Below are 25,896 nucleotides of genomic sequence, written 5' to 3'. Positions count from 1 at the left end.
CATAATTTAGAGCTTTCCACCAACCCTGTAAGTCTGCACTCTTTCTTTTGTTATTGTCATTATGACTGAAAGCTGCCTGTGACTGCTTTAACATCAGGCCTACCTATTATGTCCATCAGTGGGTGAAATTATCTTTTCACTTAATGTTTTAGGCTATTTTATCAAGAAAATTATTGGTCCCAGAAATTGATGACATCATGCGGAAAGTATCCAGTTTGGCAATTTCTGCGCAGAACGAGCCTGCCAGGGTCCAGTGCAGACAGGTGTGTAGAGAGAACTTATTACCACAGTAAAGGTTGGGCCACACCTGCTAGCCTTGCTGTTACAGTTAGAGGGCACCATCTGACTGGATTCTGAAGACTGCTTTGTATGATGCTGTTCTGAGACTCGAGCTTCAAGGGCAGGAGGTCGGGAAGGCTGTCCTGGGGATTGCCGGGTAAACTGAAATCTGGATAATCAACTGTGTTTCGTTCCTAGGTTTTTCTGAAATACATTCTCGACTATCCCCTCGGTGATAAATTGAGACCGAACTTGGAATTCCTGCTTGCTCAACTGAAGTAAGTGCAGACACAGGAACAGAGGAGTGGCTTCCTCTTCCCTTTAATGTGCTGCCTGTCTGGCGAGGACGGCCTGAGCGTGCTGGCAGCTCCTCTGCGCCGTTGCTCCTGGCGCCCCTGATGCTTCTGTGAGAGGTTTTGCTCTCTGTCTGATCAGAGTCTGCTCAGGAGAATGTTGGAAACCCAACGTAACGGCAGCTCGATGGTCCGTGTGGTCATTGGCCTTGGGGGATTGGGGTAGTTCCCAGTTCTTCAAGAAATATTGACAAGCTGCTATTTTAATTTGAAAGTAATCACGAGATACTGAGTCCCCCTAATGTTCTCGCCCTAGTTATGAACACGAAACTGGAAGAGAATCCGCCTTGGAAATGATTGCCTATCTCTTTGACACCTTCCCTCAGGTACTGTTTACCAGCTCTCACTGTTACGTATCATTGCTGTCCCATCCCTGGGTTCTCACCAGTGCCTGTTCTCACCAGGGCCTGCTCCATGACAACTGCGGGATGTTCTTCATCCCTCTTTGTCTGATGATGGTTAACGATGGCTCTGCCATGTGCAAGAGGATGGCTTCCATGGCCATCAAATCCCTGCTCGGCAAGGTCAGCCTCGAGAAGAGGGACTGGCTCTTCGGTCTGGTTACCTCCTGGTTTGAAGCGAAAAAGGTTAGTGTTACTTTTGGTCACATTTTAGCTTTTGTGCATAGTTTCATGTGCACTGTTGACACGGCCTGTCCCAGACAGCCTTGTTGGTGTGTCATCATGTAGATAGTATGCTCCTAGTCTCCCGGAGCCTAAGAAGCTACAGAGAGTGACAGAAAACCAGCTGTGCGCAAAAACATTAATATTAACCAGACTCTGCACCCTCTGCATGAATGCCCTGGTTCTGCACCGCTTTGTTCTTACAGTTTCCAGAACGCAGAGCGCACATCCTTCCTGTCAACGCTGTCACCATCGCTGCTGGCCCTCTTCTAGGGACTTCAGCTGTGGTTTCATTTATTTTCTTCTCTTGTTTGAGAACTATAGTTTGATCCATGCTTGGCTTGGTTGATCCTCCACCCACTCTGCCCATCTGACTTGAACCTTTACACCCCCAGCATCTCCCCCTTTCCCTCTTATGTGAAGTTTTATTATATTATCCTCCTGTCCCTCCCTTACCCTCCTTTCCCTCTCTCACGGGCCAGCCCTTTTCTAGTTCCCTGCCATCCACACCTACTCACCCCCAGGTAAATAGACATAGGTGAAGCCAGGACCTGCATGGAGGGGAAAGCATGCTTTTTTTCTCTCTTACTGTCTCTGCTGCTGACACTGCCTGCCTTCTTTCTGTAATTCTGCATCTTGCTGTGCTTTGTTCTGGGTAGCGATTAAACCGACAGCTAGCTGCCCTGGCCTGCGGCTTATTCGTGGAGAGTGAAGGAGTTGATTTCGAGAGAAGGCTTGGAACTCTTCTTCCTGTGATTGAAAAGGAGGTTGATCCTGAGAACTTTAAAGACGTAAGTGATTTGCTAGGTACTAGAACTTGGGAAGAGGTTACGAAAGCACTCGGTTGCATTGCTAATGTTGCATTGAAAATGCAGTTTTCTTAAGGAAAATCAAGAATCCAGTGCAGCTGGAACTTTTAAAAATGGGGCCTAGGGGTTAAGGGTGTATTTCATTGAAAGAGTGCTTACCCAGCATGCCCAGGACCACCACCAAAACAAGCAAGAGCAGCCTGCTGTGCTGATGCACAGTGAGACGCTGTCTCTGAAGTAAAGTAAGCTGCCTTCCATGTGTGTGAAGATCGGAGGCACTCAGTGAGGGCGTCTTACCACGGGTACAATTGGCAATATCCGAAAACAGTTCTGGTTATCATAAGTGGAGGGTGGACTTGCAGTGGTGTCATTGGTAAGTGGCTGGGGGGATAATCTCCGTTGCCGTGGTTAGGAAACCTGCTAGAGACAGACATGCTGCAGAGCGCATGTACTGGGTGCTTCCAGGCCATTCCGTTAACTGGCACGCGCTTACCCTGTATTTAGATCATAGAGGAGACGGAGGAAAAAGCTGCAGATCGCCTGCTGTTTGGTTTTCTCACGCTGATAAGCAAACTCGTCAAGGAATGTAACATTATTCACTTCACCAAGCCCTCCGAGACACTGAATAAAATCTGGAGTGAGTATTTTATTTAACAGTGCAGTAACTGTGATAAAATTATTGGAAATACTTGAAATCTGAGTGAGAACAGTACAGAAAGTAAATGTAAGTTCGTAAGGAAGAAAACATAAAGGAGCCCATCAGATTATTACACTGGAAAGTTATTTTTTTGGGGGGGTATTTTTTCTCACTAGTACATTTCATTTATGAAACAAATGACATTAATTGGGAGTCAGTTTTGAAAAGGCAAATGTTGCAGAAATCTGGGTGCTGTGTGATTTACTTCATACAGAGCTCCTACCAGCTGCTGCTCCTTCCTTCCTCCCCGGCCCTCCCCCAGCTCTGCTAAGATGTGATATACAGGGCTGGGTTTCATGTATGCCTTCAGCATCAGTCAGTAGGCAGATTCAGTTTTAGAATTCTTTCCTGTGTCTCCCTGACTTCTGTTGCCTGGAAAACAAGGCAGTTATTTTCCTCTTTGGCTCCTCAGTCCCAGCACGTAAGATGCCTACGCGCATCATGTTTACCGCCAGGGACTTGGAAAAGCGCGAGGCAGCTGAGAATGCACGTTGCTCTTTCAGGTCACGTACACACGCACCTCAGACATCCGCACAACTGGGTGTGGCTCACGGCTGCCCAGATTTTTGGGTTGCTCTTTGCATCTTGTCAACCAGAAGAGCTCGTTCGAAAATGGAAGAGCAAAAAGGCCAAAAAGAAGCCCACGGAGCCTGTAGCAGTCAGGTTCCTAACAAGTGACCTTGACCAAAAGGTACCCTTTCTTCTGTGTGTGTGGGGGGGGGGGCTGGGGGGAGGTTGCTTTGTTTTAAGACTGAGTCTCACTACGTAGCCCTGGTTAGCCCTAAAATCAAGCTGACCTGAAATTTACCAAGATCCTTCTGTCTTGTCCTCCCAAGTCCCAGGACTTGTATTCCTCCATGCCTGGCTTGGGTTTTGGTGTTGTTGCCCTGTATGTTTTGTTCATCAGGTAAAGTTTCCCTAAACCATTGTCCTTCCCTTCTGACCCGTGTGAGATGTTTCCTCTGGTTATGGTTATCCCCTGGGCTGGCCCATGGGTGGGAGAAACACCAGCCGGCAACTTGCTGCACACATAATCACTAAGAGTTTTGAGGAGTGTTGTTTGGTTTTGGGATACGGTCTCACTGTGTGATATAAAGTTGTTCTGGAACGCACTGTGTCTCCCAGACTGGCCTTAAATTCCCAGCACTCCTCTGGCTTCAGCCTCCTGGTGTGCTCGGGTTTCTGGTGTGTCCACACTCCCAGCTGTTAATGGATGGCTGACTGTTTTAACAACCAACAATGTTGTCTGCTCATGTCCCCTTCTTCTCCTAGATGAAGAGTATCTCTCTGGCTTCCTGCCATCAGCTGCATTCCAAATTCTTAGACGAGACCCTAGGAGAACAGGTAAGAGTGTGGACTCCAGTGTAAGAGAAGCAGCCAGCTGCAGACTAAGAATAAATACGCTTACGTTTTTACATTTGTTATTTGCTTTCTTTCTTTTTGTGTGTGTGTGTGGGGGGGGCATTCTAGACATAGACAGGGTTTCTCTGTGCAACAGCTCTGACTGTCCTGGAACTAGCTCTGTAAACCAGACTGATCTCGAATTCCGAGATCCCCCTGCCTCTACCTCCAGCATGCTGGGATTAAGAGTGTATACCGCCACCACCCAGCTGTTATTTGATTTCTTTTGCTTTCAGCCAACTTTAATATTTGGTAAAATATAACGATCCACTCCAGGATGTGTTGTTGTACATCCGTGTCTTGTTGACTCTGGAGCAGTATTGGAATAACTTGGCCTCATCACCATTCCCAGTGTGGATGATAGAGAAGGAAGCTGCTGTCCTTAGAATACCAGTTCTGCTCTGTGGCTGAAGCTTTAAAGTTTAAATGGTTGATGGATGGGTTAAGTACTCTAGAAAAGCTTGGTATTGAATCTCCTTACCATATCCCTGGAGGTTAAAGAGAAAGATTGACCTAAAAACTGGCTGTCCCTAAGGCAGGGGGCCAGATCAGCGAGCCTTAGTGAGGCTAGCCAGTCTAGCCCCATGACCCCAAATGATCCTGTCTCAAAAAGCAAGGTGGGCAGCTCCTGAAGAACAAGGTTGTCTTCAGCAAAAGAAAAATGAATGAATGAACTGGCCACTGGCCGACCCTAAGGCAGATGACATCGTCCAGCATTAAAATAGTTTCCCTACTTCCATAGATGACATGCTCTGTACAGGTAGAGCTCACGCCTGTGGTCCCGTTGGGAGACTGAGTGTGAAGCCGGCCAGGCCTACAGGATCTCAACTCTGTCTTTAAAAAGTAAATACTCAGCTGGGCAGTGGTGGGCACGCCTATACTCCAGCACTCGGGAGGCAGAGGCAGGCGGATCTCTGAGTTTGAGGCCACCAGGTATGCAGAGCGAGTTCCAGGACAAGCAGGGCTCTTGCACAGAGAAACCCTGTCTCTAGCAGGGAAGGAGTAGAGAGCCGTTCAGTGGGTGGTGAAAAGGCTAAAGACTGTTGAATCCTGGCTGACGGCTAGTGACATTTTATATTGGTGTAACTTACAATAACTGTTTCTCTCCTGGTACCAGTACCTCAGGGATCTTTCACAGTTGAATGTGGATTCATTGAATCAGTTCATATTATTTCTGCATAATTAGGTTCAGAGAATTAGTGCAAGATAAAATGGCAATGCTTCTTCCATGGGAAAATGTTTTACTTCTGTGACTTTAAAGACAGAACTAAGCAAAATGACAACCATTACAGGAGAATGAATTCGGGTACTGTGTGGGAGGACTTAAGAACGTAAGGCAGCCATGGGGTAATGGCGCTGTGCCCGCCATTCTGTCCCCTGCACATTAGGTTAGGGCCCAACACGCCTTGCTTGTCTCCAGATTTAACCTCCTCCCCTCTCCCTTCTTTAAGGTTGTTAAGAACTTACTGTTCATAGCGAAAGTCTTGTATTTACTGGAACCTGATTCTGGGAACAAGCAAGGAGAGTTGGAAGACTTGGAAGAACAGGACACACTAGGAGATGCTCTGGCCACAGAGGTGGCGGAAGACGAAGCTGGTGCCGACGGAAGGACGGGGTTGGACGGGGAAGAGAAGGAAGAGCCCAGCAAGCCGGCCACGTTGCTGTGGCTGATCCAGAAGCTGGCCCGGATGGCTAAGCTGGAAGCAGCTTATACTCCTAGAAACCCTTTAAAGGTGCCGCAGGCGACTAAAGTCTGTTGTTGTGTGTTTTGTTGTTGCTGTCTGAAACGGTCTCGGCTCAGTGTGTAGCCCTGGCTGGCCCGGAGCTCTGCTAAGCCAGGGAGGCTTGAATTAACAGAGGCCTGTCTGCCTCTCTCCCTGATGCTGGCCTCTTGGTTTTTGACAGATGTGGTTTGGAGTTTTGGTTTTTTTTTTTTTTTTTCGTTTTTAGAGACAGGGTTTCTTGACACAGGCTCTAACCCATTTACTTGGTGTTTGTTTTGTATCTCAGGCTGGTCTGAAACTTGTCCTTACTGTAGCAATCCTCCTGCCTTGACCTCCCAAGTGCTAGATTTATTATAGGAGTAAGTTACAACATCCGATATTTTCTTAGTGAGTTTTGATTTGGGGTGTTTGTTTTGGGGCTTGGGGTTTCTTATTGAATGTGTATATGTTATTGGTGAGACTTTTGGATCCTTGGGACTTTGTATTTTGAACCTAAAATTGCAACAATGTCTGTCTCAAACACTGTTGGTGTGACTGAGTGTTGAGCGGAGACAGTTCAAGTGAGATTTCTTCTTTCAGAGAACCTGCATCTTTAAGTTTCTTGGTGCAGTAGCTGTGGACCTTGGAGTGGACCGGGTCCAGCCCTACCTCCCAGAGATCATCGCACCTCTGTTTCGGGAACTCAACAGCACCTACTCGGAGCAAGGTACCCTGCCGCCTGTCCTCCGAGTGTTTGTGCACTGGGCCCCTCCTTCCTGCTGGAGTTAAGGAAGAAAACATTTAGTGGCAAACATTTTCCATTTATTCAATGAACCTTCTGTATGCTTCCATTATGGCAAAAAGCGGGTGTCATCAGGTGTGACACGTGAGGCAGGTGGAACTTGATAACTTTAAGGCCAACCAGGACTACACAGTGAAACGCTGTCTGAAAGGGGTGAGAAAATGTTTGGCTTCTATAGAACGATGACTCCACCCTCGGAGGCAGCTTCTAGGTATTCCTAAACCTTGCAGTGGACAGGTGGTGCTGCATGCTGTAATCCCAGCACGCTGGAAGCTCCCAGAGGAAGAGAGTTCTCTCAAAAAACTAAATAAATAAGACAAATGGAGCAGATTTGGTGTTAGATTTGAAACGAAGCGATTCTGTTAGATTTGGTATTAGATTCCCAAGTTTTCATATCTTGTTTATTCACAAATACCTCACAATTTAATTTTTTTTAATTTGTGGCTTAAGTAAGTATAGAGAAACAGTCTATGATTTCATAGAGACCTTAGCAGTTGGTCCTGAGGTTGGTGTTTCTAATGCTCTAGTAAGTCACTTTCAGAGGAGCCTAGGGTTGTTATTGTCGTGGGGTTGTTTTGTTTTTAGATAGGGTTTCTCTATGTATCCTTGACTGTCCTGAAACTCGCTCTGTAGACCACGCTGGCTCCGAACTCACAGAGACCCACCTGCCTCTGCCTCCAGAGTGCTTGTCACCACCCAATGAGGAGGCGTTTTCAGCTGTTGAGCCTCATTCATCTTTAGCTCGCTGTACTTCGTGATAAAGTGGTATTCTTTAGTGCCTAGTGTATTTGGAGCAGTCCAGTCTGTGTATCAGGCACTTGGATACATCTTAGTGAACTCCCATGTATTGAAGACTGAGTTGCACTTTAGAAAGAGAAAGGGAGGATGGAAGAGAGAGCGCGGCTAGGCTCTGACCTATGTGCTGGAGGCTGGAGAAACATGCTGCCTTACCATCTTCCACATCTGTAGAGCTGCACAGGCTCACAGAGGAAACCCAGCAGCCAGGTTCCTGTCGGGAGCTGGGCCTCCTAGAGTCTGGTCTCCTCTTGCGTTCTGGCTAACGAGGACGTTACAGGTGCCACACCCTCCCACCTCAGAGCTCAGGGGCCATGGATTTGTGTTGAGTGATTAACAGTCATGATGCCACAGGAGTTGAAGTGTTTTGACGTGTGACTGCCTCTCATCTTTTTTCTGTGTGATTAGATCCCCTGCTGAAGAATCTGTCCCAGGAAATCATAGAATTACTCAGAAAGCTGGTTGGGCTCGAGAGCTTCTCGCTGGCCTTTGCCTCTGTCCAGAAGCAGGCTAGTGAGAAGAGGGCGCTCCGGAAGAAGAGGAAGGCCGTGGAGGTGAGTGCTGTGTGCTGTGCACGCGTGTGCTGCTGTTCCCTGGGGGGGGGGGGGGGATTTTCATTAGTGGCATCTTCTGCATTTGTTTTGAATTCTTTTAACATGTACCTTAAAAGTAATGCACGATCTCTGCTTTCTCTTGAAGTTTGTAACCAATCCTGATATTGCTGCCAAGAAAAAGTTGAAGAAACATAAAAATAAAAGTGAAGCAAAGAAAAGAAAGATCGAGTTCCTGCGCCCAGGCTACAAGGCCAAGAGACAGAAATCCCACAGCCTGAGAGATTTGGCGATCATGGAGTGAGACCTCCCTGTGCACAGAGCAGTAACTCACACAGTCTCTGGGGTGGAAACCTGAACTTCCAGCCTTCCTCTACTGGACTGAATTAGACTTTGGAAGGTAGGCATGGCTGTAAGCTCTGCACCTGGATGGCTAAGGCAGGATTGCTTCAAGTTTGAGGCCCACCTGAGCTACACAGTGAGTTTCAGGCTAGTGGACTAATGAAAACAGACTCAACCAAAAGAAAACAAGTTAAACCTTTGCATAGATTTGTAATTATATTTTAATATAATCTATTATGCTTGTATTTTTTTAAATTAAAATGTTTAATATGATACTCCTGTATCTTCATTGTCTAAAAAGTGTATGATACTAAATGACATGGTTTTAAACCTAGCTTTTTCAGAAAAAGATCATTTAACACAGGGAAAAGCTGGTGTGGCGGCGTTCACCTTTAATCCCAGGAGTCTGGAGGTAGAAGCAATTGGATCTGTGAGTTTGAGAACATAGACCTGCCTCAAATATATACTTATGTATATTATATAACTATATTTTAAATTATATTTAAATATAAAAAGTAGATATTAGGAATAAGCACAACAAAGTATTGGTAATAACATCAGAAAGCATTGAGAGGTCTGTGAACAGATACAGCCATGCTGATGGATTCAGTATCGTAAAGTGCTGTTTTCCCAGACTGACCCCTCTGGCTGACTACATATGGGAGCAAAACTCAAAAATGTATGGCCCTGTATAATACAGGATAAAGAGAATGAGCCGAGTGTTTAAAGACAGTGAGTCTGGAGAAGGAACACAATTCAAGCTCGCAGGGTGTGGTTACAGGTCTTATGTTGTACTGGCAACACTCGTAAGATTTGGAGGTCCAGGTTTCCGTATTTGGCTTGTGTGCAAATGCCTCGACTTCAACAAGAACCACAATTACCATTTGCTTTCACAGAAACTTCCCCAAGGGATTTTAAGGTTGACTGTGCCTCTCTGGAGTGACTCACTCTCGAAGGAAACTGGTTTCAGTTGTTCGGCCATGCCATCACCTGCTCACCACACTCAACGTTGAAGCAACATTCTTCAGTGCCCAGTGTATTTGGGAAACAGAACCCATTCTGTGCGTTGGGTACCTGGCGTACATCTTAATTCTGATCCTATCTCTGAGATCCAAAATTGTTCCTATATTACAGATATAATGGACTCAGCAAATAACTAGGAAATTGTAGAATGTAGAACCAAAATTCAAAACACTCCCCTTACTAAGTTTCTTGCACACACAAGTGCACGCATGCGTGCACACACAAACTGCCAAGCTCCTTACACGGATTGGTGTGCACACACACACACTCTAGTTTTCAGATTTACTTGGTAAACGTCAACATTGGAGCTCGGGATTTATTCTAGCCTCTGTGATGCTTCATCAGATTGAGGTGGTGGGGGCTAGGTGCCAGGTAGCCTGTGTCTGCCACACCCTATTTTTCCAGTGTTCCAGAATCATAGGGGAGTACACCCAGTAACTCAGTGTAAATAAATTACTCTTTTGTCATTTTCCAGCTCTATGCCATAGACCGGAAGGAAACTAAAGTATAAACTGCAGCGAGTGCCTCTTGCCTACCTGACCTGTGTATCCTATTGCGGCTTCTGCGTGTGAGGGATGCGCTTGTCTGTGTGTGCAGATGTGAAGGTCAGATCTCTCCTTCTTGTAGGCTGAGATAAAGGTCTCAGGGCTGGACCTTGCCGTTTCACTAGACCGGCCCCCAACATTGAGGTTAAAGACATGCCTGGCTTTTTACATGCTTGCTGGGTATCAAACAATGACCCTCATGCTTGCACCGTAACCTCCTCAGCCTCAAGTATGAATATATTCCAATGGAAGGGAATGTCCACATATATGGGTACTAAAATGCATATAAAAACAAAAGCCCTGTCCATCAAAAGTGTACTCATTTGTCCTGGGAATAATTGTGCCTGGAGGAAGAGGGTCCCTAAGAAGATTGCAAAAAAAAACTGAGTAGAAGAACAAAAAAGGTTATGAATCCTAAGCCGGCTATGACGGTAAGCCGGCCATGATAGTATGAAGCCAGACATGAGGATCCCTGGAAGTTTGAGGCCAGCCCTCAAACTAATTCCCAAAAATGAAAATCCCTCAGGAGCAAAGTACGTTCTTTACTTACCCTAACAAAATGACTGTCTATGGGAGGGAAGGCTAGAGCCCACATCTGTACCAGTGTCTAACTTTCAAACGCTCCTTGTTGGTATCTGAAAGAACCCCCAGTGTTAGTGACACCACGGACCATGCCCACCGTCACACGTGCTAAGGGCGAGGTAGACTATAAGACTGACGTAGTTCCTCAGGACAGTTTTAAGCCTGCAGTATGCCTAATTTTTAAAATTAGGAATATTTAATTTTCTTTAGAACCAGTAAGATTTTTTTTTAAAGATTTATTTATTTATTATATATACAATATTCTGTCTGTGTGTATCCCTGCAGGCCAGAAGAGGGCACCAGACCCCATTACAGATGGTTGTGAGCCACCATGTGGTTGCTGGGAATTGAACTCAGGACCTCTGGAAGAGCAGTCAGTGCTCTCAACCTCTGAGCCATCTCTCCAGCCCACCAGTAAGATTCTTTAGCCAATTTTAATCTGAAAAGGGCAAATGAGTGGAAACCAGTAAAGACACCATGTTAGTATTATTAAAATTACTTTTTATTTGCTTTCATGTGAAGTTTTTTTATGTGTTGTAGATTCATCAGATACAGCTATCTGGGATCATTCTGACTGTATCAGTTATCGTTTTACTAGCATAGACAGGAGTTTATATAAACAGTACTTTGAATGTCCATAACTACTTTAGTATATTTTGTGTGTGTGGTTGGTTTGTTATCTTTGTTTTGAGACATGGTCTCAAGCAACCCAAGCTGGCCTCAGATTCACCACACAGCCGAGGCTAGCCCTAACTCTCGGTCCTCCTGCCTTCGTCTCCTGAGTACTAGGATTACACGTGTGTGCCACCAGATCAGTATCTGTGTTCCCACATCAGTATTTCCATAACAGTATGGTTTCTGACACAAATGCTGACCCCACCTCACTATATAGGGCCTGGCAAAGCGACATAGCAGAACCTTGTGTTTCTCAAAGGGTTACTGTACAATGTTCAGGTCAACGTGTCAAATTCTTTTGACAGCTATGAAGTATTGTAAAATAATGTAAGTCAGTAAAGTAAGCCAACAAAATAATACTCATGCCTATAACCAAAAACCCAAGAGGAATAGAATAGCTTAATATAAACTAGTCAGTCCAGTGAAGATTATATTATACACAGTATTTTGCTAAGACTAATCTTTAGAAAGCCTTAATTCATTTTAAGGGGATATAAATCTGAGCTAAATATTAGTGTTCATACAAACAAAATGCAACCAGTAATTTAAAGATAGGAGGCCCAAGAGTATACATTCTTTAATAGAATTGTATTTGCGTAAGAATTCCATACGAATAGAATAGATACCTCAACACAAGAAAGCAAGGAGGAATATTTTACATTACACAGACCATTTGGATGGTATAATCAAGCTAACCCTCTCGCCGAGTACTTGCTTTTTATATTTATTACAAATCCTGGAGTCAGTTCTGTACATGCCAGCAATCACAGTCCTAAGTCACCGAAGCACATCTGGCCGATTCCAATGAGTGTGTGACAGTGTTTGCTTCACAGATGAGTGGACTTACTGTCTGCTTTTCAATGTTTCAACTAACCTGCAGAGAGAAAATGCAACAGTTTAACAAAGCTAACTCCCAGATAAAGCATGACCACTTACAATATGAATTCCACAGTGAAGGTGCATGTAGAGCATTTTACATCACCAAGTCTAACACAGATCAAAAGAAAGGGGTCAGGTATCTACTGGTTTTTCTTTTTCTTGAGACAGAATCTCAAGCCCCAGGCTAACCTTGAACTCACCATAGACCCTAAATTACTGACCTTGTCTCTGCTTCCAAAGTACTGAGATTATAGGCAGGCACCATCAAATCTGAGTCTCACTTTCTGCTGTTACTGCTGGGTTGTACATGAGTTCGGAGGTAAGAACTCATTCTCAAACAGCTGGAGTAGATACACCTGTTGATCAGTTATGAGCTGATCTAGCAAGCACGTGTCACTGGGCTGTGATAAGGGTGGATAAGTTCACGTGTGTAAGGACAGTGGGATCGCAGACACACTTGAGACTCTTGAGGGAGGAAGAGGACTGCAGCAGGGTCTCCCCACGCAGCCTCAGCTGATCCACCAGCTGGCCTCAAACTTGGTGATTCTCCTGCATGTGCCTCCCAAGGGCTGGCAGTGGTGGGATAGGCTACCACGATGCCTGTCAAGAGTCTTGTGGACAAGAAGTAAGCCTTATCCTAACTCCCGAAGGACTCAGGACAGGAAGGGGACGTAGAGCGGAGAGCCAGCTTACCCGGTGTGGTAATGTACACTAAGGAGGCCGGAGCAGGAGTATATCCTGGGCTACACACCAAGACAACACTATCCTACAGGAAGCTTCCCATATGTGTGCACAGACGCTCACCATTCCATGGCCTCGTCAAGGCCGGTGCCTTTGGTTGCTGACGTTTTAAATATCTGCCATTTTCGGTCCTTCAGGGCTGGCAGCCCAAGCGCATTTGCCATCTCTGAGGGTGTCATAGCCTGCTCCATGTCCTGCTTGTTTGCAAACACCACTAAAATGGCCTTCCTCAGCTCTTCTTCCTAAAATGGAAAGACTTCATTTTAATATGCACCCTTGAATTGGAAAAAAACAACACTGAAAAATTATGTTGAAGAAAGTATGTGCTTATGTAGCCACACTCTTTTAGACTAATGAAATTCCCTGGGTCACACACACAAAAGACATGAACACAGAAGGGAGGCTAGGTGGGAAGTGGGGCTGGTGGGGGCGGAAGGAGAACAGAGACGATAAAGGGAGATACATAGAAACAAAACACAGCATGTACAGTTAACAGACAGAAGCATTCAAATACAGAAAGAACAGCAATCCTGTACTTGGAAGTCTGAGGCCAGCCTGAGGACACGGCAGGTAAGTTCAGGTCCGCAGATGCTAAAAGCAAGACCCAATCTCAGAAGAAAAAAAAACCTTTCAACCCTCACTGATTTCCTGTCTTATGTGTTGGTGTTCGGCACATCTCAACTTCGGGAGTTTTGAGTTACAATTAAACCTATCTTCTCTTTTGTAAATCTTCCCACTGTTCCAGAAAGGCTTTCACAATCCAGATGCTATGCTTGTTCACTGATACATTCCTGGCTAATTTCTGTATTTTACACATTAGCAATTTCATTTAGAATGCATTTATATGTACAGAGAGGGTCAAACCCTAAAGTGCTTTGTGTTTATGCTTTAACGCCAACAGTGCACACTGGCACCAGACCTCCACCCAACTGTCGCTGGCGCACACAAAAGCCATTTCCTAATAACGGGGCTTCCAGTCCTTGCTTTGCAAGGCGTCCTCTCCAGCGTGAGGGGCACGCCAGGGGCTTGTGCAAGCTAGAGAAGTACTGCGGGCTACACCCCCCTTGGTTTTGAGTAAGACTTTGAACTGTGTAGTCCAGGACGGTCCCATGTCATGACCTCAGCCTCCCGGGCACTAGAACAGAGGCACGTCCTGTAATGACTGACAGGCCCATTTCTCTAAGATTTTATAAACCAAATCCCTATGCTGCAAATGACTCCTAACAGTCTTACACAACTCGAGAATTGTACATTTAAGTTAATAATCATTTTTTCCAAAATAATACTTATATATGTAAACCAGGCCTAAATAAGGCTGCTGTTTTAAAAATCCATTATATGTGACAATAATTAATAAAAACAAAGGTCATGAGTCTTAAAGACTGCAAGAAGTATGAGGAAGGCCTTGGAGGAACGAAAGGAAGGCAGAAAATGATGGAACTGTAACCTCAAAAAAATAAACAAATTTTAAAAATCCATTATACCCAAGGGAATTAAATAGTTCCTTAAGATTCCTTAATTCCCAGGCAGGCATGGTGGACACACCTGTTACCCTAGTACTTGAGAGGAGGAGGCAGGAATACTATGAGTTAAAGGCCAGCATGGCTACACAGCAACACCTTGTCTCAAAAAACAAAGTAAAATAAACCTTTATACTTTTACCTAAGCAGCTTATAAAGCAGATGCTACGTTGTGCAAACAACTAGACACAGGTTTAAACCTACCGACTGTGACTTACAGCCTTGAAGTCATTGCAAAGTCGCAGTCCGAGAAACTACAAACCTGTAGTCCACGCTTCTGAAAAGGAACTGACCTAGCACGGTGGCCCAGTGAGAACGTCCCCTCCACCTGGTCACTTACTGACCCCCACCTGAGCAGGAGGTGCTCTGTGAGGAGTCTTGGGAGGTGTGACTGACTGAAGAAGGTAAGTCTCTGGGACCTGGGCTTGAGAGACATTTCCAGCTTGTTCTCTCTGGTCCCTGCTGGCAGTTTAAGATGTGAGCCCCCAGCTTCCTGCTTCTGCAGCCAGGATTGCATCCACCGTCCCAGACTCTGACCTGATCCTCTGGAACCGTAAACCCAGGAAGCCCTTCTGCAAACTGCCCTGGCTGAGGCCTTGAACCACAGCAGCAAAACCTCAGTACCAAGTAGCCTACAACTGGTAGGTAAGCGTTAAGCTGGAACTGTAGAAAAATGAATATCCATTTAAATTTCTAAAGCAAATGCTACTGGGGTGTTCTTAGACAAATCAAAGCATATTTACCTTGAGTCTTTGAATTAATGAATGTTCTAAATTTGACTAGCCAGACAATAAATTATAAATGCTATCAGTAAATAAGATGTACTGAGTTTCTAAGCTAGAGATCCAGCTCTCACTTAGCATGTACATGGCTCTAAGTTCAGCCGCCAGTACCAGTAAAAAAAAATTAACTGCAGGGCGTGATGGCCTTTAATCCAGCATTTAAAAGATAGTCAGGTGGATTTCTGTGAGTTCAAAGGCAGCCAGGGCTGGAGTGAAACCTTGTCTCAGAAACAAACAAAACTGCCTGCAGGGCAAGCTCCTGTCACAGAAGGGAGAGGACAACACACAGGAGGCGGCACCATGCTGTAGGGAGCTCAGGTTCCAAGAGGGCAGCCAGAGGACCACACCAGTGACTGGGAAAACTCCACCAAGCACTCTAACTGCCAAGAACCCAGAATACACATTTCTTAGTGCACAGATGTTTTAAAAAATGACCAAGAGTAAGACAACTTAAAAGGCAGAACTGGAGAGATGGCTCAGTGCTCCTCCAAGGTTTGGTTCTGAGCACCCACAACTGTAGCTCCCTACCCTGGACTCTAGCCCCGGGGTATCTGTCATCTCTTCTGTCCTCTGAGGGCACCCACACACATGCTCATGCAGACACACCACAAACAAAAATAAACCTTTTAAGACAGCAAGATGGCTCGGCAGGTAAAAGCTGCCTCATAAGCCTGGCAACCTGAGATACATCTTGGGAAACCTACGTGAGGACAGATGAAGAATTGGTCCAGGGGTTAAGAGCACTAGTTGCAGAGGACCCAGGCTCGATTCTTAGCACCCACACATCGGCTCACAATCAGCTATACTCCCACTCCCAGGGGACTGGATAATCTCTTCTGACCTCCACAGGCATGCACACGGTACTCACACATAATGCAAACGATTCCTCCACTCCTCATTTACATGTGTAACGTTACTGCTGGAATGCTTGCTTACCTCCAACATGGCCACTAACTCTGACTTGGAAATGCCGATTCGGTCTCGGTCACAACTGTCCACTACATAGATGACCGCGTCTGTGTTTGAGTAGTAACATCTCCAGTATGGCCTGAGGGAAATTCAAAAACGGAAAACATGTTATCCCTTGTAAAAAACCTCACGTGTCGATCTACGTGCTGGACCTGGGTCTATGATAGGGAGGTGGTGATCACAGGCCCGCCCGGCTCTGCCCATGCTCAAAACAATGCCTTCATGATCTCCTGTTTCTGACAGAAATGCATCTCGCACCACACGCCATGTGACTGAGTTAAAAGAAGAGTATTAAATCACAGGCCCAAAATTACACATTCAGAGTAAATTTGAACTTCAGGATGAGAAAATACAAATATAATCTACAAAGAACACTATACCAGTAGGAAACGGTACGCAGACCTGATGAGTATAACTTATGAGTCTTAACCATGAATACCTTACAAAAAGAGGATGGGTTTGTTTGTTTCCCTCAGACAGGGTTTCTCTGTGTCGCCTTGGCTGTCCTGAAACTTGATCTATATAGACCAGGCCGGCCTCAAACTCAGAGATTCGCCTGCCTCTGCCTCCCAGTGCTGGAATTAAAGGTGTGGGCCACCACTACCTGGAATTTTTAATGTGACTTTATGTCCTTAATCGCTGATAATAACCAGAAGTAGAATTGGCTATAATTAGAAATAATCTCAAGTGACTTAAATGAGTTACTGAACAGCAGAATATTTAGTGAATGTATTCTCTCTCTCTCTCCTCTCTCTCTCTCTCTCTCTCTCTCTCTCTCTATTTTGTCTTTTCTGAGACAGTTTCACTATGTCACTATTCCCTAACTGAACTGGAACTCGCTCTGTAGACCAGATTCTCCTGCCTCTGTCTCCAAGTGCTGGGATTAAAGGTGTGCACCGCCACACCACCAATCTTTATAACAGTAATCTTACTACTGATCTGGGCTGGTCCCTGAGCCACCGACAGTCGCAGACACTCACAGTTGCTGAGCTGTGAGCTGGATTCCAGGAGGCACATGTACTTACATCACCTCTGCATGGCCTTGGACGGATGGCAGCTCTCGGAGGGGGACAGAGGAAACTGAGACAAGGGGCCCGTTTCTGAGCCTTTCTGGCTTTCATGAAAGGATCCTACGTGATTATCCGGGAACCTGAGTTCCTTAGATTTTAATTACTGGATGCTCTAAGAACATTCGTAGTTTCCAGTTCTCCCTCACTTTTAACAGTGTGACCCTAATTCCCAACAGAGATACACTGTGGTTTAGTGTCGGCACGAAAAAGCAGCAGCAAATGTTAAATAGCAACAAATGACCTTATGTTCATACCGTACCTGATACTCGTCTGTCCTCCTAAGTCCCAAACTTGGAATTTGAGGTTCTTGTATGTCACTGTCTCTACGTTAAATCCAATAGCTGAAAGAGAAATCAAACCGCTAGTGCATGTAGACTGATACACTGCACCCTGACAGAGTCTCCAGCCTCACCAAGTTTTAGCAACTGCTGGTAATTCTCAATCACGTTATGGACTGGGTTATTCTAACATCTAAGACAATATGCTATGACACACACGCGCCATAAGTTAATAAGATCAGCACCACCTTCAGGTTACAAAGAATCTCCTGACTGCTCTGTGCACATTACTCACGCAAACAATGGCACACGTGCATGTGTGTGAGCCAGAGGATGAGGCCAACACTGCTCCACAGTCACTGCCCATTGGGCCGCAGGCACCTGCCAGCTGCCTCTCCACTGCTGGGATCAGAACTGCACACACCATATCCAGGTTGTTCTTACACAGGCTGTGGGGACTGAACTCAGGTCCTCAGCACTTTATGCAGGGAACAATTCCAGTCCTACAGGCCTGTCAGACTCCATGAATACTGGCAGACAAGCGTTCAGAAAGTTGTTTGCTTATTTGTTTTCACTGTGTAGTCCTGGCTGTCCTGGAACTCGCTGTGTAGACCAGGCTAGCCTTGAACTTACAGGAATCTGCCTGCCTCTGTCTCCAAGTGCTGGGAGTAAAGATGTGGGCCAGAAAGTTTGATTTGAAAAGTAGAGTTATAGACAGAAAAACCGAAGTGCTGGAAGACAGTAAAAACTACAATTAACACAAAAGACTAGGCCCCAACACCCAGAAAGGGCACAGCAGTGACTTTATGGGAGCCAAGTTCTCTGCTGACACCCCAAGAGCTCCCGTGTAGCCAGGTCGCAGCTGGGTGGTCCATAGCGCTTCCTTGTGTCTGCCATCCTTCCTAGTGTAGCTCTGGCACACGGCTACTCCTTTCAAGGAAAGAAGCCTAAAAGAGGGCGAAAGTAATGCGGAAAAGACCAAGGGTGGACACACACACACAAGTCTGCTCACACTTCCTACCTCAAAGGTCAGAGTGAAGAATGACTCTTACTCATTGCCGTTTCCTATTTAGCGCTGTGCTGGCAAACAATGCACGTGGCAGGCAGGTATGCACATTACAGCTGAAAAGCAAATCCACAGCAAATGCCCCAAATAAAAAGCAAGCTCTGCTCTCCCTCAGAACTAGACAAAGGCAGCTCCATGCTCATCACCACCAAGAGCAAAGGACGGGTGAAGGCAGCCCACGCCCACAGTGGATCCACCCACTGCGCAGCTCTGTGCAGCATTGCAGAGGTCACCAGAAGCTACCCAGATGCAGAGGAGGGAGTCTGAGAAGTGAGAATCGGAGGAAATGAAAATGACAAAAACAAATAACAGATGCTACAGAATCCAAACATTTATCTGTAAAAGCAAAACAAAAAATTCCTGGAAGGTTCAGTGACGAAATGGGAATTTCCTGTTTAAAACACAGTTTAAAATCTTGAGCAAATTATATGGATTCTCCAATTTAATTTAAATGTACTTTTTTTTTTAGTTTTTCGAGACAGGGTTTCTCTGTGGCTTTGGAGCCTGTCCTAGAACTAGCTCTTGTAGACCAGGCTGGTCTCGAACTCACAAAGATCCGCCTGCCTCTGCCTCCTGAGTGCTGGGATTAAAGGCTAAATGTACTGCTTTTACCTCTCTAGATTTAATTTAGCAAATGAAAGAGTAACCATCCCCATGCAGATGGGAGTATCTGCAAGTAATTTTCTAAGCCAGCAAGAACAATAAGGCCATCAACAGAGCTGCGGTTCGGGTGTTTCTTCTTCGTTTTCCGGGAGCCCAGTCATTTCAACCCCCAGCCTCTACAATTCCCATCTTTAAAAGTGATCTACAGATTTACCTAGGAGAAACTACACTGTGATTCAAGCATTAAAATGCAGAAAAATGTACTTTGTATGCAACAACACCAATTTACCATCTATATTATCATCTATATACTCCATTCCACACCAACAAAGTGCTGTGTGCATTTCACCTCTTTACCCCTCAGAGCCAGCAGATGTTTGCTATCTCCATGACGCACAAGACTAGTGACTTAAGCCAACTACAGCTCTAAACAGACATCTGTTTGCAGGCCTGGAGAGGGAACCTTAAAGTGCATCTAAGCTTCTTAGTGTTGTGTGTGTGTGTATATATGAAAGTATTGCCAATACCATTTTCATACTAGAAGCTTATAAACCCCTATCAATGTATCATATGACTAATTTATTCATAAAGTTGTATTAGATGGAAACCAGAAATGTTCTATAATGAGTTATGAAACCAGTACTTACTGGGAATAGTAGTAACAACTTCTCCAACCTGCAATCTGTACAGAATTGTTGTTTTCCCAGCACCATCTAATCCCAAAATTAATATCCTCATTTCCCTGGTTCCAAAGAGACTGGAAAAAATACTTGAGAAAAAGCCACCTACAAGACAATAAAAACAAAATATATTTGATGTCATCTTTTAACTTAGGTCCATAAAACATTTAACCTTGCCTTTTGACAGCTATATGCCTAATCAAATAACAAAATATCTTCCTAGATGCACAGGTAGATACTTTTGCCTCCAGTGAAATATATTACACAACAGCAAATAAGCAATCAGAGATGTTCCCTGGTCCTGCATACTGTCAGGCAGGCAGAAGACACACTAAATAATCAGACATGCAGACACTGCCCTCAGGAGTCCAGTTCACTTCCCAGTCAATAGAGCAAGGACAAGATAACTCAGCCCTCTCTTCCTTCCCCGCTAAATACCAAACACCAGTCAGAGGAGCAGGGGCACAGTGCAGTCCTCTGCTGAGAGAGCAGTCACAGGACAGAGGCATTACCAGCATCTTCGGTGCGCTTTGGAGCCCAGGCTGGCCTGGAAATCAGTATATAGACCAGGCTGGCCTCGAACTCATCCGCTTGCCTCTGTTTCCTGGATGCATTAGAAACTCATTTTAGACCGTAAGACTACATCCAATACTTTAAGAAATATTTCCAGGAAAAATTATGCATCCAAGGCACAAATAAAAAGTATTTGTGGCAAAACTCTTTGCCTTCAAAAGTCACTAAAGAAAAAAAAAAATCACAATATCAAATGAGAAAAGGGAAAAGTGGGGGAGATATAAAGGAGATTATACTTCATATTAATATATACAGGTAATAGATGTGTGTACATGCATATATGTGTACAAGGCCTTTTGGCTAGTGGTCCAAGTCTGTAATGCCAGCTACTCAAAGAAAATGCAAGAAGAGCACTGATGGTCGGAAGCCAACTTTGAGTACACGGTTGAGCTCAAGGGTAGGCAGCTTGGTGAGATTGTGTCTCAAAGTTTTAAAAGGGCTGGGACTGTAGCTCAGCAGCAGGGCGTTGGCTAACAGGCTCAAGGCTGACTTCAAGCCATAGTCCGCTTCCACGCGCACGCGCGCGCACATAAACACGGACACAAGGGAAGGAGGGACGAAGACAGGAAGAACAGATGCCACCTTGCAAGCAGAACCTGGGAGGTAGAATGGGTGTGACTTGACAAAGTTCTTTTCGACCCTTTTACACGTAGGAGAGAGGAGGAAAACAACACCGCAGGGTTGCGGGGAACCGAGCAGACTGAGGATGCTCGGGATCACTCCGAAGAAAACCGGGAAAGGACTGAAGGACAGCAACTCCCTAGAGGCTCCGGCTGTCCTGGGGGGCGTCACCGTAGGGTGCGCCGGGACAAGGACCCTGGTCCCCTCACCTGGGGAACTGCAAACCTGCGAGCCGCGATGAAAACCTCATGCACCTCCCACCCGGCAGCCCACCTTCCCCAGCTCTCCCCACCGACAGGTACAGTGGGCGGGCAGCACCCGGCCTCGGGGTTTCTCCAAGGGACGCAGTCCCCACAGCCCACGCAGGAGCCATCGAAATTCCACAGGGGTCAGACAGCAGGGCGAGCCTGCGGCCAGGCACCCGCCAGCCGAGACAGGGACGCGGGGTGGAGGAGACCGAGCCGGGGGTCTGGTCCCCACCCGGGTACGAGCCAAGGTGGCTCCGCTGCCCGTGATCCGCCCGGTCTCCCCCCCCGACGCCCACCCTCCCCACAGTGCTCACCCATGGTGAACGGCCGCCGCGCCCCTCGCCGATCCTCTGAGTCAGGCCGGCAGTCGGCAGCGAGCGACTCCTAGTTGAGCCTGGACGCCGCCACCTCCGCTGCTCCGGGCCTCCGGTGCCCAGGCCGACTCCCTCCGAGCCAGGTCGGCCAGCAACTTCCACGTCGTCCACCCAGCTGGGGGCGGGAGCTGGAGCAAGAGGCTACTGCGACTGCGCGGCCGGGCACGTCGGTCTGGGCGTCCGCGTCGGCGTTTTCGACGCAAAGCCTCACTCCGCCTGCTGAGCGTAGCTGAAGGGGACTCCGCCACGATCACCTCAACAAAAATGTTTAGGGACCGAAAGTGTCTCCTGATTCCACGTTTCTGAACAGGAAGGCCTTCTGAGATATTAAAGTTGGAATTTTTTTCCCGGTTAAATTCTGATACCAAGTCGTGGCGAATCGGCCAAGGCAAAATAAGAGTCAGCGATCGATAAAGCGAGGGCACGGGATGCTGGCGCAGGTTGCGACGTCGCAGTGGTAGTGGAGCCTGGAGCCGGCTACGGAGGCGGTCCACTTTTCCCCCAGATGCTTTCCCGCAGGAGCAGCCAAGATTACGTAATAATAACGAGGAAACTCAGTCATGCTCGGTGCGAGCCACCCACACTCCCTGGGAGCCATCCGCACGGGGCAGCCTCGTACCCGAGGTGTCCTAATTTTTTGTCCTCTAGGCGGCCATCTGACCGCCTTTCCTCCTCCGCAGAACTGGGAACCCGTTGCCTCCTGCGACTTAGGTTGGAAGTTAGGTAGTTCTCGGTAGCTGCGGAGTAGTTTCGAAAGGGTAGATCGGATCCGCCTGTGTCACCCACCGCCCATGGCCAAGGAAGGTGCCACTGCTGGAGCTGCGATGGACGTCTACTCTGCTTTGAAGGAGGTGCCGAAGATCGCCTTGGGCCACGACGGCCTGGCAAGAGGGATCCACGAAGCTGCCAAAGCATTAGGCAAGCGCCAGGCCCACCTCTGTGTGCTGGCATCCAACTGTGATAAGCCCACGTACACCAAGTTGGTAGAATCCCCTTTGTGCTGAGCACCAAACCAACCTGATTAAGGTTGATGACCACAAGAAACTCGGGGAATGGGTAGGCCTCTGCAAAATTGATCGGAAGGGGAAACCCCGGAAAGTAATAGGTTGCAGCTGTGTGGTGGTTAAGAGCTATGGCAAAGAGTCTCAGGCTAAAGATGCCATCGAAGAGTACTTCAAATGCAAGACATGAACGGCAATAAAATCGGCTTCTTTTCGTTTTAAGTTCCTAAAAACATAGAAAAGCACTATCTCAAACTCTTGCGTTTTCGTTGGAAATAATAGCACTCTCTAGGTTTTCTTCCAGATGTAAACTTTGCATATTATGTTCTTGTTGATAATGGAAATCATCTGCTTAAGATTTGTTCTAGCATTATTAAGGTTTAATTGACAATCTTATATGTATGTTTGAGGCCAACCTGGTCTACAAGGGCTAGTTCCAGGACAGGCTCCAAAGATACAGAGAAATCCTATCTCAAAAAAACAAAAGAAAAAAGAAAAAAACTGGGCAACACAGCTTTAATCCCAGCACTTGAGAGACAGAAGCAGGCAGATCTCTGTGAATTCAAAGCCAGTTGTCTACAGAGTTGAGTTCCAGCACAGCCAGGGCTACATAGAAAGACAGTCTCAAAAAATAAAAAGAGAAGGAAAAAAGAAGAAAGGAAAGAGAGAACAAGGAAGGAAGGAAGGCCAGGCGGTGATGGCACACGCCTTTACTCTCAGCACTTGGGAAGCAGTGATAGGTGGATCTCTGAGTTTGAGGCTAATCTGATCTAGAGTGAATTATTCCAGGACAGGCTCCAAAACAACAGAGAAACCCTGTCTCAAAAGAACAAGAAAAATGAAAAAATGAAAAAAGGAAATACATCACTATAAAACTACTATGAAAATAGTAAGTCCCTGTAGGCAAATTATGGAATCTCTGTTTTTTCAAAACTTCCACGATAAAAATCTCTGAGGCTAAAGAGGTGGCTCAGTAACTAGGATCTCTCTCATCTTTTTTTTTCTTTTTCTTTTCTTTTTTTTTTTTTTCTTTTTTGGCTTTTTGAGACAGGGTTTCTTTGTGTAGCCCTGGCTGTCCTGGAACGCTCTGTACCAAGCTGGCCTTGAACTCACTGAGATCTACCTTCCTCTGCCTTCCAAGAGCTGAGATTAAAAGTGTGTGCTCACCAAGATAGGCTAGATAATTATTTTCTCTTAATTTTGTCAAATACAAATACACTAGCTATTTAACTAGTTCTTACTTGGTAACTATTTCATTGTATGTAATTTTACTATGCTAAAATTAAAACCTCCCTTTTTAATTAGACCAAGGGGGGAGTGCTGTGAAATAACCCTTCTGTACACTATGTACTGCTCTCATTGATTAATGATAAGACTGACTTGGCCTATAGCCAGGCAGAATAAGACTAAGTGGGAAAGCCAAAAGGAGATACGGAGAGGAAGAAGGGTGATGTCAGAGGAGAGATGCGAGCCAGCCGTGGGGAGAAGCAAGATGCTAAAGGATAGGTAAAGCCAGGAGCCATGTGGCAAAACTTAGATTAATAAAAATGGGTTAGTTTAAGTTGTAAGAGCTAGTTAGTAACAAGCCTGAGCTACTGACCAAATGAGCTTTATCACTAACCAATGGAAGCAATACATATTCAGTGTACAGAAGGATTATCTCAGCAAATTTTTATCCAAAGAAACCTAATTTGCTCGCTAACTTTGTTATCTTACACTTATTATCTTACATTCACTAAAATGTAAACTAAATGAATTTTTATTGTTATTGCAAAAGAACACTAAGGTGTTTGATTTTTTGTTACTATTTGTTTGGGTTTTTTGTTTGGTTGATTGAAACAGGATCTCAACTCTGTAGCCCTTGTTAGCCTGTAACTCACTATGTAGATCAGGCTGGTCTCAGGTATTGGCCACCATGCCCAGCTATATGCTAAATTATAAAATGATATTTGGGGACTAATTCAATGATCATTAGTGAATTCTTCAATGTCCTTTAATATTATTGAAGCTGTCACCTACAGATAGTCAGAAATGAACTATTAATGTGATATTGGAGGTCAAACTACCAAAGAGCGAGCCTAGTCAAGAGCGGCCACTAGGTGGAGGCGGTGTTTTAAGTTCACTGCCGTCAGAAGCAATGAGCAACTTACTATTCTATGCATGTACTGGAACAGAGTCTTGCTGTGTGCTCTATGCTGACACTGAACTTGTTTACTCTTCTTTTCTTTTTTTTTTTTTTCAGAGTGCCACTCTGTAACCCAGGCTGGCCTTAAACTCATCCTGCTACCTCAGCCTCCCGAATGCTGGGATTATAAGTGTGAGCCCCCACACCCAGCCAGTTTAATCTTTTTCAGTTGGTATAGTCCAATAGTAATTTACTAATTACTTTCACATCTAATTTCCCCTCATTTATTTTGTTTTTGTTTTTCGAGACAGGGTTTCTCTGTGGTTTTGGAGCCTGTCCTGGAACTAGCTCTTATAGACCAGGCTGGTCTTGAACTCACAGAGATCTGCCTGCCTCTGCCTCCCGAGTGCTGGGATTAAAGGCGTGCGCCACCACTGCCCGGCATTTCCCCCCATTTAAATTCACATTTCATTCTGAGGTAGAGAAAGGAATCAGCAGTTACAGCATTTTGAGATTCTATGGTTTCTCAGAGAGAAAACAACTGAGTTCCTATGGCTTCTAAGGATCTTCATAGTGATATTTCATTTGTATTTTAATAAATAAAGTTTGCCTGAAGATCAGAGAGCAAAACAGCCACTCTAGTCAGCCATATAGACCAAGTGACACACACCTTTAATCCCAGTAGCCACACTAGTTGCCATAGAAACTGGGCAGTAGTGGTGCACGCCTTTAATCCCAGCACTAGAGAGGAATATAAAACGGGAGGAGGCAGCTCTCAGACACAGTCTCATTCTGAGATTCCTGGAGGCAGGATCGCCGTTTCAGACTGAGGTAGAGGTAAGAACCAGTGGCTGGCTGCTTTGCTTTTCTGGCCTTCATGTTGAACCCCAATCTGTCTCTGTCTGTATCTGTCTCTGGGTTTTTATTATCATACTACAGATCAATCTTGAGGTCCTAAGAGTTTGATGGCGGTTGCCAGAGGCCAATGTCTCCTGGGATAGGGGTAGGAAGTAGGAATGGATCTGCCCGGTGGCAGGCTTGTGTTCCTGAGCCTGGCCTCCCACCCTGAACCAGGAGGTCATCGGTGAAGACCCTCAGAGAGAACTGGACACCACCATCCAGCAGCTGCCAGCAAGGGGAGGCAGGAACACTGGAGGCTGAAGTGACACAGGAGGCTGGAGTCAGC

The 25,896-nt window shown here is 45.8% G+C and overlaps 2 protein-coding genes and 1 pseudogene across 3 annotated transcripts in view; 2 read left to right on the top strand and 1 right to left on the bottom strand.

Moving 5' to 3' along the window:
* Window positions 1-8,647, top strand: part of Utp20 (UTP20 small subunit processome component) — a 73,787-nt gene extending 65,140 nt beyond the window's left edge. The window contains exons 51-62 of one of the 2 annotated variants that reach the window (XM_057757899.1): window positions 153-263; window positions 478-557; window positions 889-958; window positions 1,037-1,219; window positions 1,915-2,046; window positions 2,569-2,701; window positions 3,265-3,452; window positions 4,034-4,105; window positions 5,614-5,895; window positions 6,466-6,592; window positions 7,871-8,016; window positions 8,162-8,647. In XM_057757899.1, coding sequence (XP_057613882.1) covers window positions 153-263; window positions 478-557; window positions 889-958; window positions 1,037-1,219; window positions 1,915-2,046; window positions 2,569-2,701; window positions 3,265-3,452; window positions 4,034-4,105; window positions 5,614-5,895; window positions 6,466-6,592; window positions 7,871-8,016; window positions 8,162-8,317 — 1,680 coding nt within the window. In that variant the 3' untranslated portion in view covers window positions 8,318-8,647. The remainder of the gene's footprint in view (window positions 1-152; window positions 264-477; window positions 558-888; window positions 959-1,036; window positions 1,220-1,914; window positions 2,047-2,568; window positions 2,702-3,264; window positions 3,453-4,033; window positions 4,106-5,613; window positions 5,896-6,465; window positions 6,593-7,870; window positions 8,017-8,161) is intronic. The other variant, XM_057757900.1, reaches the window with a different exon arrangement.
* A 2,342-nt stretch (window positions 8,648-10,989) lies between these two features.
* Arl1 (ADP ribosylation factor like GTPase 1) lies at window positions 10,990-21,700 on the bottom strand. The gene is made up of 6 exons (XM_057757784.1): window positions 21,525-21,700; window positions 19,736-19,873; window positions 17,401-17,482; window positions 16,039-16,150; window positions 12,864-13,042; window positions 10,990-12,054 (listed from the first exon to the last, which is right to left on the bottom strand). Exons 1-6 carry the CDS (start codon window positions 21,526-21,528, stop codon window positions 12,024-12,026), a joined length of 546 nt encoding a protein of 181 aa, XP_057613767.1. The 5' UTR covers window positions 21,529-21,700; the 3' UTR covers window positions 10,990-12,023.
* Window positions 21,701-21,847: 147 nt separating this feature from the next.
* LOC130866375 (40S ribosomal protein S12-like) lies at window positions 21,848-24,254 on the top strand (annotated as a pseudogene).
* The last annotated feature ends 1,642 nt before the right edge of the window (window positions 24,255-25,896 follow it).

The sequence above is a fragment of the Chionomys nivalis genome, chromosome 25 (assembly GCF_950005125.1).
Source record: "Chionomys nivalis chromosome 25, mChiNiv1.1, whole genome shotgun sequence".
Lineage (NCBI taxonomy): Eukaryota > Metazoa > Chordata > Mammalia > Rodentia > Cricetidae > Chionomys > Chionomys nivalis.
Note: the sequence above shows the minus strand (reverse complement) of the source record. Positions and strands in the feature narration are given on the sequence as shown.

Excerpts from the sequence above, each read along its gene's own strand:
- Arl1 (XM_057757784.1), bottom strand. Across the intron at positions 16,151-17,400 it reads GGAGGACAGACGAGTATCAG|GCCATACTGGAGATGTTACT; the intron begins GTACGGTATGAA and ends AATTTCCCTCAG. Across the intron at positions 12,055-12,863 it reads CTTGACGAGGCCATGGAATG|GTTAGTTGAAACATTGAAAA; the intron begins GTGAGCGTCTGT and ends TTCTCTCTGCAG.